The 16056-nt window shown below is 53.2% G+C and overlaps 1 protein-coding gene across 1 annotated transcript; it reads right to left on the bottom strand.

Annotated features, from left to right (window-relative positions):
- Window positions 1-1281: 1281 nt before the first annotated feature.
- Window positions 1282-16052, bottom strand: DNAJC7 (DnaJ heat shock protein family (Hsp40) member C7). The gene is made up of 14 exons (XM_079546975.1): window positions 15955-16052; window positions 7986-8074; window positions 7349-7473; window positions 7157-7270; window positions 6725-6799; window positions 5416-5534; window positions 4914-5067; window positions 4511-4675; window positions 4018-4109; window positions 3292-3365; window positions 2795-2941; window positions 2423-2575; window positions 1859-1921; window positions 1282-1377 (listed from the first exon to the last, which is right to left on the bottom strand). The coding sequence occupies exons 1-14, from the start codon at window positions 16035-16037 to the stop codon at window positions 1340-1342; spliced, it is 1491 nt and encodes a 496-aa protein (XP_079403101.1). The 5' UTR covers window positions 16038-16052; the 3' UTR covers window positions 1282-1339.
- Window positions 16053-16056: the final 4 nt, after the last annotated feature.

Genomic DNA, 16056 nt, shown 5'->3' with positions numbered 1-16056 from the left:
AGAGCTCGCAGGCAGGAACTTTGCTTTCCCACCCACACCAACCTCAGCTCTGCGCTGCTCAGCCTCAGCTCTCACCGCACGCAGCCCTGCTGAGCCCCTGCAAAGCACAGCACCGCCTGCAGCCCGAGGCGCCCAGCAGCACCCGAGGGCTCAACAGAGCGCCTGTGGCAGAGATCCTCTGCTTTCCAGGGAAGCGGGAAGAGCTGTGGAAGCTGAGCCCTTCCCCAGCAGAGCCCACAGCAGCTGTGCTGAGCGACAGAGCAGCGCCACGCCAACAAAACCACGTCCAGCTCCAGGCTGTCAGCTCTGCGCTGCAGCACCCAGCCGAGAGCTCTGCACACGCCGTGCAAGAGAAGCAAGGGGCAGGCTGCCAGCCCAGGGGGGGACTTTGCATTTTCTTGCTCCTTTGGACTATTGACGTTAGTATTTGAGAGCCACTCCACTGCTTTGTCATAAGGGAGAGTCCTTGTGACGGCGATGAGATCGCACTGCTGCACAGGAACCACTTCAGCAACGACCTGAACATCACTTCGCGTTTCTTCAAGGCTAAGAGGAGTTCATCCACACTACGGATCAGCAACACAAAGTCTAACGTGACGACTTCAAACCCAACAGAACCAAGTTCACAGCGCGGCTATGAAGAGTTCAAGTGGATTAATTGAAAGGAAAAAACACACGGTGCAAAAATTCAAGCCCAGAGCAAATCCCACTTTGTCTTCAAGAGGAAAATCCTGGCGCAGGACGCGAAGCCCTCAGCCTCAGCTGCACCGCAGGCGCTCCCACAGCAGCTGCTCTTTTAAATCCGTTTCTCTCTGACACACAACCGCTCAGCTCACGCGTTACTGACCGAGTCCAAGCGACCGTTCTGGGAGAACCACGGCACAGAAAGGAGACCAGGAGAGCTGGCCGGCGAGATGCGATCGCAAGGTCTGAGGGAACGCTGGCAACGTTTTCAGAGAGGTAAGATAACGGAGAAGCTCCTACAGAGCTGAGATGCTGCCACGCTGTGCTGTGCAGCCAGAACAGAACATGGCAGAATTCCACGAGGACTCCGGGAAATCCTCTGTGCTGAGGAGCAGCCTGAAAGCACGGGCCAGCATGGAGGGACCAACAGATTCAAAGCTTTATTATTTTCTTTTTTAATAAAGTTAACAGTAAAACAAAATCCACAAGCCTTCCCTTCCCCGAGCTGGTTTCCTCTTCACACACAAACGCACACAAACTGAGGTCTCCAACCGAGAGAAATGAAACTGCTCTAAGTACAATGAGACATGATGGAGGAAGGAGTCTAAGTATGTCCGTATTGAAGGCTAAAAGCAGCAGAGCAGGTGTGTGTGTTTTAGCCAAACTGGAAAAAGAAATTCCCAGGCCCAGAAGCTGAAAAAGAAAACGAAAGATGTTAGTTGAAAGACAGGGCGGTCGAACAGCAGGCTGCAACGGCTCGATGCCAGGCCAGTAACTGAACAAAGCCATCTGGGCAGGTAGGGGAGATCTGTCCCACACATCTCCAGCAGCTGAATCCCAAGAGATAAGAATGGACCACTGACAACACGGGCGAGGGAGGCTCTGCAGGCGAGCTGACAAGGACGAAAGCAAATGGTGCAAGAACCATGCAGGACTTCCCCAAACACACAACAAAACCCAACAACGCACAGCTCCTCACATGGCATAACGACACTGGGAAAGTGCTGAGAGCTGTGCAGCGCTGCATGAAGCCCGACCACAGCTGAGGACTGAAGGGAGCTCAGCAGCACGCTCCTCTCTGTCAGCACAGCGAAGCTGGGGAGCCTCTGCTGCCGGGTGAAGCAATCTGAGCACTTACCAGCTCCAACGCCAGCAGCAGGGCACCTCCACCTACCTTCAAAACTGAAGCCTCCCGGCCCTCCAAAGAAGGCCTTAAATATATTATTTGCATCGAAGTCTGTAGGGAAGAAAAGGAAGCTGTAAGATGAAGAGGAACAGACATTTGCAGTTTTCAGTTTAGAAACTGGCTCCGAACTGAGAGCCCACACTGCGTTTCACAGAAAGCCATGGACAAGCAGCCTGCTTTGTCCACTGTAAGGGAGCAGCACAGCACACCGTGGCACTGTGCTGCACCACAGCACAGGACACATCAGTGGCACAGAACAGGTAAAAGCAACATCTCTCAGGCCTTAACTCACAGAAGCAAGCTAAGGATTTTGGATCAGCCACATTTTGGGACCCGCAGAATTTGTGTGATGGATTTGTACACCCTGTGAAAGACAGAAGCTTCTGCAGATGGCACCTACTGTCCAACAGCTCAGTCAAGGACAACGTCCACCACACAACCCTGATTACCTGCAGCTCTCGACAGCAACTGCCATTCAAATACTCCCACGGACCAAACAAAACCAATTTCTGGGGTTGTTACAAAAAGGAGGATACCACAAAAACTACTTACCTCCCATGTTCAACCCATCTTCTTCTAGATCCTGTCCACTGTCATAGCGAGCCTTCTTCTTGGGGTCTGACAAGATGGTAAAGGCTTCACCAACCTCCTTGAACTTCTTCTCCTCTTCCTTCTGTACTTCTGCACTCGCCCCACTGTGGCGGTCTAACAACATGAAACCAAGCAGGAAAGAAACTTTATGTTTCTATTGTGAAAGGGAAGCTGCAGGCAGCCCCAGCTGCCACAGGAGGCATTTTAGACGTCCTGGGGTCACATCAGCCCATGCATTCCCCCTCCCCTTTATTCCCAGCACCCAGTGATGGTTGCGGGCGGCTGTGCAGGAGAATCGGAGCAGCAAGGCATGCTCTGAAAACACCTGGATACCTGGATGATGCATCAGTGCTCTTTTCCTGTAGGCCTTCTTGATCTCATCTTCAGAGGCATTCTTGTCGACCCCAAGGATTTTGTAGTAGTCTTTCCGTTTGCTTTTTTTCAGTTCCATCTGTGCATTCTTTAGAAGCTGTTTGTGTTCTGCAAAGCCCAAGGAAAGCAGCCTCAGTGCATCACACAACGCCCTGCTTCCACAGAGACCGACCGACCAAGACCTGGGGTGGCCTGAGCTGCAGGATTTGGGTGCCACAAGCACCAACCACTTGCATTTCCGCTCAGGCAGCTAACTGAAGCTGAACCCTGCACCGAAGGCTGTTCCAAACGTAGGTGAAATCTCAATGCTACTGAACCAGTATTTGTCAGACAGCGAACCACAACAACCAGAGCTGCTCCGTTTCATTTCAGGCTACTACAAAGGATGAGGACCATATTCAGCAACAAACCACCTGCCTTACTCAGAGGAAACATGCACAGAACACAGACACGTTTACCTTTTGTTTTTTCTGTCTGATAAACTTTTTCATAGTCTCTTACAGCATCTTCATATTGCTCTGTGTCCATGTAACTGTGGGAACAATGATTGCCAAGCTGTACTTCACAGAAAGCATCAAAGAAGGGGCTCAGTCACAAGTTTTCTGGGTAGATAGGAATTAAGGGAAACAGACGCATTGGGCTGCAGAAAGAACCTGCAAAGGGTAACAGCTGCTGGAGACCATGGGAAACCCGGCACAGGAACTCTGGGCTCCAAAGCGAGGCTGCCATCTCGCTTGCTGACACACATTCTACTTGAAAGGCCTTATAATTATTGATCCAACAGCAGGAATTAATGGCAGCCACAACACTTTGAGGAAGCCGGTGCAGAGCTGCACGCTGACAGCCCTGGTCAGAAGCGACAACTTGGGCGCCTCAGAGAGGACGCTCCTGCCTGCTGGCCTTTCAGCCCCACTCACACACTGACAACCTGCTGTGATTCAGCAGTCCCCATAACAAACCCTGCCTAAACACAACAGACAGGCAGCCCGGACACGTGCAGGCAGGACAGACCACATGCTTTCCCAACTCCCCAGCACCACACAAAAGGGGTTTGTATGGACCTCTGAAGGCATCGCCTTTTGTTCATGTAAGCTTCAGATTTGTTGCCCTGTCACCTATTGCTGTGGGGAGGAGGTTCCCATCTCCAAACCTGCCCAGCACGTCCAAGACAAACACCTACTTACCACTGTGCTCTCCTCAAGTACGCCTTAATATACGTCTCGTCCAGCTTTACTGCGTTCGTGCAGTCATCTATTGCTTCTTCGAGTTTCCTAAGCTACAAGGGTCAGACAGAAGCGAATCCCAATCAGAGAAAAGCAGAACTGCTAAGGATTTCAAGCAAATGAAAGCACGATCTCCTCATTACAAGGAAGGAAACAAACAGGGATGCCTTCACACTGATTAAGATAAGGCCATGCTGCATTCCTTCTCCCCCTCCCACTCCAGGCAGCCCAAGCATTTGAGTTTCGTTTCTTTAGGCGTCGATTTCTTCAGCTGCTTGGAGCAGATCCAATTATTGTGCAAGCCCAAGAACGGGAAAACTTGCTGACAGCACTGGATGGCTGCAGCTGCCCCAGGAGAAGTGCATGCTTCTAGCAAGCAACCTGCTGCTTGTCAACTACGTGCTGAGGAACAAGACCTACATTAAAGGTCACCTGCACGATGACCACCTCTTACCTTGGAATTAACCGTCCCCCGGTTGCAGTAGAGTTTGGCATTTGTTTTTATGTTATTAGGATCTATTCCTAGTGCTTCTGTGTACAGTTCATAAGCTAGTTTGTAGTTTCCTTCTTTAAACGCTTTATTCCCATCTTCCTTCTTTGCTTTAAGTGCTTTGGCATTCTGAAAGACAACGCGCCGTGGGTAAGGACAGCAGCTGAGCGTTCAGAGGAGCCAACGCCTCATCTCCCTGGCTAGGACTCCCCAGCTATAGCCATTCCAATCTGCTTCCTGACACCGTTACAGGACACAGCAGGCACAGACTCACAGGGCAGAGAAAGGACTGCTCCAGCAGAAGGGTCTGTTTAAAGCAGCAAGCCCTGGCAGTTTCGTGGTCCCAGCCCCAGTGCCCACAACTTACACGGCAGGCTAAACATGCTTTCTCGTGGTCAGGAGCCATTCTGAGTGCCTGGACGAAGAACTGCACTGCCTTCTCAATGCAGTCCTCATAATAAAGGCAGAGGCCGCGGACGTACAGAGCATCTGCGTTCGTCGAGTCCATCCGTAAGATGTCACTGCGACAGACACAGACCATAAGTCACCTACAGCACCTACAGCACTCTGCCTTTCATCAGCAGAAGCACTCTTCTCCTGCTGAGATACTGAGGTGATTCATCAGATCCGTGGTAGGGATATAAAACAGTGCATGAAGATGCTCAGGCAAGACTGCTGGATATTAAATAAGCTTAAGAAGAGTTTCCCAGTGTGATGAATTGGAAGAAGGATGAATTCATGTCAACTTCTTTGTCATCATTCGCATTGAGGATTTTTTACATCTCCCATTGTTTTGGGCTCTGGGAACAGACAGCCTGCAGCACACACCACAGGCTGGTTCACGATTTCAAGACCTTAAAGATGCCTACCTTGCTACAGACTGTGCTTCTGGGTAACGACCCAGCAGTGCTAAACATTCAGCCTTGAGGATTTTGAATCTGTGACAAGCAGGAGCAAACTCCAGAGCACGATCCATGCAAAACACAACCTGATGTGAGAAAAGCAAACATCCAAAGGTTTAGTTTGAAAAACTGCATCATTACCACACGTGAGATTCCCTGTTTGCCTTTGAGCAGGAAGGGAAGTGTGCAGGTTCCTCTTTTCTGCTGCATCCACGTTTCATTCAGAGCAGTTTTTGGTGGTGCTGTTTTTCTTTGCTTTGCTTTGTTCTAAGAATGGCTTCATGGGGCACGTGGGCCCTGCTTTGTTACCATGACAGAGCACTGGGCAGAAAACTCAAGGAACACCTGTAGTTCAAACCCCTTTAGCTCCACTGAAATTGCAGGCCCCAAAGAAAAGGCCAAGGAAGACAATTCTGCCCCTGTTTCCTGTGTTACAAAGGAGTGTGGGAGGGACAGAAATGCAACAGACTGGGACAGTTTGGACTGGACAGAACACAAAAAAAGTACAGAGCAGGGACTGATCTTAGACTGCCTGACTGCAGTGGGCAGGGTGATCTAATGGGTCTTTTTCCATCTCTGCCTCTCTGGCAGGGACATCTGCAGGAGAACAGGGCGATTGTTCCACCAAGTTTCATCTGCTTTCCCGGCCTGTGACATCACGATGGGCTGCTGTGGGAAGCACTGTGCTTCAGACTGAGAAGCCAAAGGCAAAGGGTGAGAAAGGAGCAAGAGCAGCTCTCCAGAAACAAAGATCACATTTCATGCAGGTCTTCCCAGTGAAGTGAGGGGATGGATGCAAAAGCCCAGAACAGGCAGCACAGGCAGGGCGATTCCACCACATGCAATCCAGACCGACCCCACAGCCCATCTGCTCCTCGTAACAAGGTGGTGCAAAGCTGGAGTTTCTGTTTGTAAAACACTGAGCTTAGCTTAAGAGCCTAACACATCAAGCAGCCTCCTTTCCACAGCCCTTACAGGCATCTATGGCACAGTTTCATGAGAAGTGTTAAGTGCCTTTCAGATTTCATGCTGTCGCCTCTTGTTGTATGGGGTCAGTAATGGCTGCACCCATTGCTGTCCACAGCAACAAACGTGAGGAGACTGTACCAGAGAATGCCCAGTGTGGATCTGCATTGCTCCTTCACTGACTCACTGTGACACTGACAGGGAGAGCCCAGCTAGGAGGAGGCAGGGGGATGAGATGTGCATCTAACTGACCTGGCCAGGTAAGACAGTCTGCTCACGATGCTGCAGGAAGCCATCAAGTTCATCTTACCTTCCTGAAATCTCGCTTCTCAAAATCCACTTCTGCTATTTTTTCATACTCCAGCACTGTACTGGCATTCTTCAGCTAAAGACAGGAGCACACAGTAAGTGTTTCTTACAGTCATAAGCAAAAACTGTCGCAGACCACAGAACAGGTTAGGTCAGTATTTCTGCCAGCATTAAAATCAGTTTGAAGCCAAGTGACCTCACTGGTAGCCCAGGATTACCATCACTCTCCCCTGAAGTGCTGGTGAAAGACCAGCTTAGCCTCCATGCTTTCCTGCCACGACAACCACACACAAATAACTGTGCCACTAATTGGTCCGCTGAGAAGCAGATAAGGAGATCTCAGCACCACCTCATTGCTTCTCGTCGTATCAAGGCACGCAGGCATCACCAACCAGCTCAATCCCTTCCTTTCGGCAGCGCCTCCCTTTCTCACCTCTTGCTGTGCCTGAGTGTTCTTGTGATCCAGTTCTAAAACTCGCTGGAAGCAGCGGCTGGCAGCCATGGCGTTCCCCAGGGAGAGGTGGCACTTCCCTTCCCGCAGGTGGCCCTGGGGAGACCATTAGAAGGGAGCTGCAGGAGCAGACGAGTATTCAGACACACAAGAAATAAGATGACCTCCACATACCCTTACGAAGCTGTCGTCCAATCTGACAGACTGCTGAGCATCTCCCAGTGCTTCTCGGAATCTCCCCAGCATCATGAGGGTGGCAGCTCTGTTACCATAATAACTGGCATTGTTAGGACAGGTGTCTGGAGGAAATGGGAGAGCGTTGCTGTCAGTGTAATGTAAGCAGCTGGACAACTTGTAGAACGTACTTGAAAGACATCGTGGGTTCCAAAGAACCACATTCCTTCCAATTTATAACGGCACCAAACGGCTTACAAAGATGCACGATGGTTCAGAATAGAAGCCACGAAACCATTGCTTCTCACACTGCACACAGGCTTTAAGCCACACAGAATAGAGGTCTGCAGCACTGAGCCTGACAGCACTGCTGACCCTGCACTAGATGGAAAACTGGATTGGTTTCTTGCTAAAAATATCTTGGATAGAAGAGAAATAAAAGACTGCAGCAAATCACCCACGTTAGCACTGACTTGCATAATCAACCCAGGGAAATTCTGCAAAGTAATTAAACCAACAAAGTTTCCATCCAGTCTGTGCTGTTAGAAACCCTGCTGGTATATCTTAAAATCAGTAACTGGCTTTGATTTTTAGCCATCGCGCTCAGCAGAGCTCATCACCACCGCCACGCTCTCACCTATGGCTTTTGTGTAATAGTTGTACGCTTCGTTGTAATCCTTCTTGGCGTAGTAAGCGTTCCCTTGCTCCTTGAAGGACTCTGCTTCTCTGAAGGAAGAGAAACGAGGAGGAGCATCAGCACACATTCTGACCACAACCAGGTTTGTGACCCCCGAGCGACCTCAGCATCGCCGGCGGTGTTACAGACACCTGCAGGGCTGACTGCTCGGCTCCAGGAAGGAGCTCAGCGCTGCTCTGGCTCTCAGCTCAGCACCTGACGAGGGCCAAAAACGTGGAAATGGCCACCTTGGCTGAACAGCAAGGAGCACAGCACAGAGCGAACTCACCGTGAGCAGCGCTCTGTCTCAGCGCAGCCGTCTCTGGAGCTGAGCAGCTCAGCTGCACACGGCCGCCCGACAGCTGCTCCACGAGTGCTGCACAGCCTCAGCAGCCAAAGAAGTCAAGAAACTGAGCGCTGACTTTCAGAAGCAGTCCCACATATCTGAGAAACGGGGCCAAGAACAAGTTCTGTGCTCAAAGAACTGAATCAGGGAGGAAGACGGGTGCTTCTCCTTGAGGCTTTGCGTGGCACTGCCTTGGCAACAGGTCCAGAAATAGTCCTCACACTCAAGAGCGAGCATTTGCAGAGACAATTTAGGACATTAAAAACATACAACATATGGTTTAAAGCTGCATCCTTTAAACTCTTGAAAGCAAAGTTTCCTGTAATGGAAATTAAACCCTTCCCCACCTCCTCTTGTCTACCTTCACCATTTTATATAAGCAGCCCAAGACGGAACTCGCACTGCAGTGCTGTGAAGTTTAACTCAGTTTTGATGAGTTCAGTGATGTCACTCACTTGCTTCTCCTCAGCCAACTCCAAAGCAGCACTGCCCTCACTAAGGCACAGCATTAATACCTGCATCACACTTCTGAGCCTGCAGATACTGCCTGCCCACTGCCCAAAGCACCTGCACACAAATACATCATGGGAAGTGCAGCAGAGGTTGACCATCACTGAGCAGCTTGCTCCTCACTGACTGCCAGCTGCTCCAAATGAAGCCTTTGCTGAAGCAAATGAGCAGAAGCCAAGGAGGCTGAAAGAGCTGTGCGAGAGCCTGGCCTGGCAGGGCACAGCTCCACTTGCAGGCTCAGACACAGGCTGCTTCCAGGCTGGGCTGGAAGGCCAGGCTTCAGCATTTTCTTGCGAGAAGGGCCCAGAAGCGAAGGCGCCTTCACATCACCTACTGCAGCAAAGCTACTGACAGGAATTCCAGCAAACACAACCAAACCAGAGCAGAGCAATGTGAGACAGAGTGAAGAGTCGCATGCTTTTTATGCACAGCTTCCCCACACAAGTTCAGAACAACGCCGGAGCATCAACGGATCCCAAGGCTGAGCAGCTTTTGCTCTGCACAAGGTTACCAATACCGGCACTCCATTGATACAAAGCTGCCAGCCTGCACCCCTCCCAGGGACAGACCCACACCAGGGCCTGGGCAGCTCCGCCAGCCCAGCAGGGAGAGAACAAAGGGAAATGTGTTGAAACCAGTTAACATGTTTGTAACCTCGTTCCGGGCTGCCATTGGCCATTCCCACACAACTGCCTCATGCAAAGGGTTGTTTGCACAGAAGAGCCACAGTTGTGCCAGCTGTCGGGACAATAGACACAGGGTGCTGCTGCCCAGGGCCTGCAGGGCCACAGCGGGAAATGGCAGCGCGGCACAAACTTGAAGTTTCGCTGCCAGCTGCAGCCAGCGGAGCCCTGCTGCAACTCTGCACAAGTCAAGCCATGGAAGTGGAACTCTGTGCGTCGGCACGTCGACGGGCAGCAGGAGGTGGAGGAGCAGCGGGGGCTCGGCGGCACCCAACGCTCAGCCCGCGCTCCACGAACGGCCGAGGCGGGAGCCGGCGCTGCTCCATGGCTGCGGCAGGAAGGCGCTTACTCAGCAGCCCTGCTCTCCCAGGAGCTGCCATGCGCTCAGTGCTGCTGCCAGCACAGCTCTGGGCTCCTCTGCTGTGAGGGCTGGCAGCAGTTCTGTGCTGGGTGGATTTGTGCTGCTGGTGGTGGGATCCAGACTTTGTAGGACTACAAACGGGCCCCAGAGCGGCGCTTTCTGTTACAGATCACACATTCATAAGCAGTGCAGGAGAACAGCTAGCAATTCCGCACTACCTTGGCAGCAAGCAGCTTAAACAGAACTTTATTCTAATTTCTGTAATACCAAATGGAGAAGAAAATCACAGATCTCGTTTAAGCTTCACTCAGAAGCTCTCTGTTGTAAGGCCTGTAAAAGGGATGAATGGCACGAATGGAGAACTGACCCTGAGCTGCTCCAGCAGCACACAGCCCACCCGTGTCCCTCAGCAGCATCACCTGCCATCGTCACACTGCCGTCAGACACAGCAATAGGTCTGGCTGCTGGAGCTCCGTTGGCCAACACTACTGGGAAGAGTTGGGGAACGGAAGGAGGAAAGCAGATGCGTGGCAAAGCAACCTCCACAAAGCACAGAACTGTGAGAGCAAAGGTGTGAACAAGAATTACTCATTTCTACTCTTTTCTTGGTCTGTTTCCCTTGTAAGCCTTTAGCATAACACAGATCCATACACCAGCAGCTCACAGTGCCTCAACGGGGCAGAGAGGAAATACACGTGGATTTCTATTGCCCACACTGCTTAAAGCCCAATGATGGAAAAAAGATCACGAAAGGAAACCCAGAATCTCCCCCAAAGCACAAAGGCAAAGCCAGCTGCTGGAAACGCAAGGCTTGTGGCCTCGGGTCCCAGACACAGAACAGAAGCATCTCTCCCCAGTTGTGCTCCATTGACACAGAAAGCACACTGAGCAAACAGTCCTTGTTTACCACGGTCTCTGGCTACAACAAGAAGAAATGCAGATCTCCTGATATCACTGGTAATTGTTTCAATCCAAACAGATGCTGCAGCCTGAATGAGATCATTCTGCATCTCGCACTGATGTAGGCTGCATTCCCCACTTGCTACTTTTGAAGCTGAAGAAGAATCATGCTTTGCTAAAAATATGATGCAGGCTGAATGGAGCGCTTTGTTCCCAGGGGGCAGAGCCTCCTCAGGGCTCTGTGCAGCCAACACTGAAGACAGGGAAGAGTCGCACCAGGACCTCGGGAAGAAGCTCATCTTTCATTGCGTGCAGCCAGGGCTCGCGAGCAGGGGCTGTTTGCTGTAACTCTCCCTACCGGCTCGCCGCCTCTTTCCCCTTTCATAACGCTCGTCACAGCCTCTAATCCTTCCCCCGTCCTCCCGGGAGAACCTGCCACATACAGGCAGCAGCCACAGCTCCTGTGCTGCAGCAGCACCCTCCTGCCATGCCAAGGCTCCCTGCTCACCGTGCCCTGCTGACAGCTCAGCCCTGCTCTCTCTGCAGGCAGCAGAGCTGTGAGGCACATCCGTCCCATCCCACAGCAGAACCCCACGGCTGCTAACAGCCCCTGCCTCCTCCCCGGCACTGGCAGCCCCCTCACAAGTTGCAGCTTCCTCTCCTGCTGCAGCTTGCAGCAAGGAGCACGCAGACCTGCCTTCCAGCACAGCTCACCTTCCCAAGCCACCAGGAGCTGTGCAGGAAGCAGCTGGCAGGTCTGGCAGCACTGGCTCAGGCCCGCTCCAGTGCTCTGTGCACGCAGGTCGGTGCCTGCAGAGCCGTGCTCTCAGCTCAGGCTCACAGCACGTAGCAGGCAGCAGCATCACGGCTGCTCAGCTCAGGAACACCTCTCCTACTTCATCTCCTGCCTCCATTGCAACACACTGACAAAAAAAAAAAATACACGGGATTTAAGGGATGCTCTGAAATCCCTGCCAGAAAACATGAGTACTCATGGTCACCAGGGCAGTCTGAAACCACCAAATCCAAGGGAATGGGAATTTTAACTGGGCCAGCTTCTGCCTGCGAGGCGTCCAGAGCCTCACAAACCTATCAGCCCCCATCTCCTTCGGGATGCCCAAAGGGCACAGCTGGCTTCTCTGAGCAATTCCAGCACTTTTCCTTAATAGCACATGGTGCCTCCATCCTGCAGTTCCCCTGTTGGATTCCAGACGAGATTCTCAGCTGTCAGATGTTACTCAGCTGCTTGGATAAAATAAGTTGGGTGATCTCAATACAGCTTACATTGGGCAGATGTCTAGAGCTTAAAATTAGCTGCTGTGTTTCCCACTGGACGTACTGCAGCCTTGCCTCCTTTCAGGGCACAGGACTGAAGCCAGGCAATGAGCGCACGCCTCTTCCAGGCTGGGTTGTACTTTGTAACCGAGGAGCTCCAGTGAAGGGAAGATATATCTATGCCACTCTGAATCTGGCATGAAAGAAGAGCACAGATGCAATGCCAGCTTGCCAGGTACAAAACACAGAGTCACATAAAACACACCACGACCACCCTCAGCAGGTATCCTCACACTGAGCCTGTGGCAGCGGGGGCAAACGGGAAGCAGAGCAGCACGGCGCTCCATGCACGCATTGCTCTGCACATCAGCACCCCCCGCTGAGCGAGCAGTGGGTTTGCACCCAGCTGCAATGCAGCAGTGAGAATGAAGACATTCACACGCAGAATGATTTAGAACCAGGGAAATCTCAAGGCTGCACACACAGACATCCGCTTGGATAGCCTCACCAACTGAAGGGGCTGCCCTGGGACCCAAGGCTTCTGGGAGAGCGGTCAACAGAAAAATCACAGACGTTTAGTCCAGAGGGTGCACAAAAAAATCCATGCTGTCCTCTACATACAGCCCAGAGCACAGCCAATACCTGAGGACAAACTCAGCCACAGCAGAGAACAGGAGCACAGGAAGGAGCCAATGCCCCCTGCAGCACTCGGTGTGAACAGCCAGATGAGCCCTGCACGTTAATTACGCAGTTATGTAATGCACCTTGCTAGCAGAGCTCACCATTGACCCACTTCATACCCACAGCACCATTGCTGATGGCAGGGCTGAGTCTCAGTGTTTGTGAGAGCCCACAGGAGGCCCAGGACCACCCTGAGCATTGGCTTCCATGAAGGCCTGGATGCAGGAAACAGCCCGCCTGCATGGTAAGACAACGTGAGTCACCCTAAAAAAGATGATCTGGAGTTCAAAACAAGCTTCAATTCCAAGCACCAAACACCTTTTCCAAGCTGTACACAGAAATCATCTCGTCAGAGTATCCAGATGCTCTGCAAATGCATGGGAGATTAAACGCTGACATGAGGAGCTTCTGCCATTCCTCATATCACCCTAAGATGATAATTACACGTTCACAAAACAGGCTGGATCCACAGCCTGGGAAACTCCAGTGCCCAGTGAGAAGCAGAGCAGGAATCCTGGAACAGCCCATACCCACAGCCAGAGCCCTACAGCCAACAACCCCAGGGCCTGGCAGCGCTCCCTGGAGAGGCGGCCCAGGACGTTCATAATTAGTGGGGCAGCCGACTGGGACGCAGCTAATTTCATGTAAAACAGCAGCAGAAAGAGCCTTCCTGATCATCCACACCTGACAGCCTCCAGGCAACATCTGTCGGACTCATCATGACCCGAGTTAAGGCCAGGTCTGGAACCTCCTCTTTGATTTCTGCACAATTTACTTTGCGTGGAAAATTTCACACTCGTTGTTTTATTGAGGTTAATGACGATTTCCTGCAGAGGCATCAACACGTCTGAAGTCTGCGGCAAAAGCACCGTGAAAGCAGCGCTCCGTCCAGATCATTTCACAATATTTTCCAAATGATTTGAGATACCTCCCAGAAGGGGCTGCCGCATCCTCCAGCGCTGAAGAAAGGGGAGAAAGATCCAGTCCTGAGCACAGCGACGGAACGCAGAGCTGCCAGGAGGACGACAAAGAAATGACGCCCAGCAGCACCGCGCTGCTGGATCAGCCGGGCCAAGGGAGGGACGGATCCCAGGGGCCAGAAGCCATTTAGGAGAAGGAGGAAGTGACTTTTGGGGACGGATCTCTCCCTGCCTGCAGCGCAGCCCCCACCCAGCAGGAGCTGCGGCTCCCGCACCCCCACCCAGCAGATAAAATTAATGCACTTACATCAACCCTCTTCCGTCAGGACCCTCACAATTCATGCTGCCACAGCCAATAATTATCCCATGACCACGCTCTATTCCTGTCCCTTGAGCCACCGGTGAGCGAGCAGTTAGGCATGTTTACAGCTGTCCAGAAATCCTGAGCTCCACTATTACCACTTTTATTAAGCCACAGAGAACAGAACTGCACATTTAGCTTCGTTGCTTAGGGGCTCACCCTTGTCTATCTGTGCTGCAGTTCCTAAAGAGAGGTACAGAACACAGGAGGCTCGGGGCTGACTTACAGCAGCAGTTCAGTAAGGCTTTTCATTTATTTTTGCTGCTTTCTAACAGAATCTGGCCCAGTCACATCATAAAGCCCACGTTAAATCAGATTCCAGAGAACGCCCGTGCAATTAATGCCAAGTGCCTGCAGAGCCCTTGCGTGGTTCCTGATGTTTTACAAACATTAAGCACCTAATTAAGCCTCCAGCCATCCTCCCTAATTTGGTGACTATCACCCTAATTTGCATTAGATCACTTGAGAGATAGAACTCAAGCAACCACTGCAAGCCCTGAGGGCCGATGCAGAGCAGAGATGCCATCCCCAGGACCCTGCCCTGCTCCACTGGTGCACACAGAACATCACCTCCCGCTCACACACTTCTTGAATCCCAGCAACAGAACAGTGTGAAAGCACCATAAAAGCCCAGCATTGCACAGCAATGCCCACGAGCTGCAGCACCGGCCTCATCACGTCAGGAAGTGCCTGGTGACCCAGGCTGGCTCTGCTCCTCGTGGCTGAACCCCTCAGAGCGGGGCAGGGACCAAACCCCCACCCCAGGGCTGCTCCCTGCACCCAGCAAAACTCGGGAAGGAGGAAGGAAGGGTAATTAACGCCAGAGCCTCCAGCACGGCTCTTACATTTGGGTATTTTTAACATTTTGGTTGTCATCTCTAATCAGACCCAGGGAATGGATCACACCAGTGGGCTTCCCCAGCTCCAGTCTGGCAGTGCTGCACACACAGCACACACGAGTGCCTCCTCAGCAGCTCTTGGTTCCGCTCCTCAATGACATCACCAGGAAGCTCTCTGTCCCAGCACCGCTCCTGGAGCCATCCGTTCCTGATGGCACATTGCAGCACGAAGCACCGCAGGCTTACTCTGAAAATTGCACTCCTCAGAGGACACTTTCAGTTTTGTTTCTCCTGATGATTTCATCGACCAAAGAATGGTAAGGAGCAGCCGCCTCCCCGCAGCAGCAGCTCCTGGGAGGTGACGAACATCCAGACCCACACCGCAGAGCGCAGCTGTCAGACGTTCCCCACCGCATCAGAACGCGGCGCGGCAACGGCAGCACCGGGCCCGAGGAAAGCACGCAGCCCGGGGAGCCCCGCAGCCCGGCCGTCGCTTGGCCGGCTGAAGCAGAGCGCTCCAAAACAAGGACGATCAGAACTTTAGGAGTTACCCGGGGATGCCGTTTAACGGCCTCAGAACGACTCTCCACGCACACAGCGCTGCCGCCCCGCGTGTCGGAAAGCACGGCGGGCAGGGAGCGCAGATGGAGCGCCGCGAGCCGGGCCCGAAGCCGCCTCCCCGCTTCTCAGCGACGGGAAACAGCGCTCCGGGCGCGGCGCTCGAGGCGTCACCCTACCCCGGGACGCCCGGGACGCCCGGCTCCGCTCCGCGGACGGCAGCGGCCGCCGCTCCCTCGCAGGGGGGCACGGAGCGAACGCGGCGCGGCGGACGCGGCGCACGTACGGCTGGGGGCGGGGCTGACGGAGCCCACCGAGAGCCGCAGCCCCGCGGGGCCGGCCCGGCCGCAGCGCCCGCCGCCAACGGAGCGCGCCCCAATGCGGCGGGGTGCGGAGGACGGGAGAGAGCGGCCGGGCCGGGCCCGGAGAGGCTCCGCCAAGGCCCCGCAGCCCCCGCTCCTCCCGCCCCGCTCCCGGCCCCCGCCGCCCGCGCTACCTGCGCGCCTCCTCCTCGCTCTCGGGCTCGCCGGGTCCCTCGGGCGCCGCCATGATCACATCGCACTCGGCTGCCGCCGCCATCTTACCGCCGGGCCGGGTG

This window comes from Tetrao urogallus, assembly GCF_951394365.1.
Source record: "Tetrao urogallus genome assembly, chromosome: 26".
In the NCBI taxonomy this organism is placed as follows: Eukaryota; Metazoa; Chordata; class Aves; order Galliformes; family Phasianidae; genus Tetrao; species Tetrao urogallus.
Note: the sequence above shows the minus strand (reverse complement) of the source record. Positions and strands in the feature narration are given on the sequence as shown.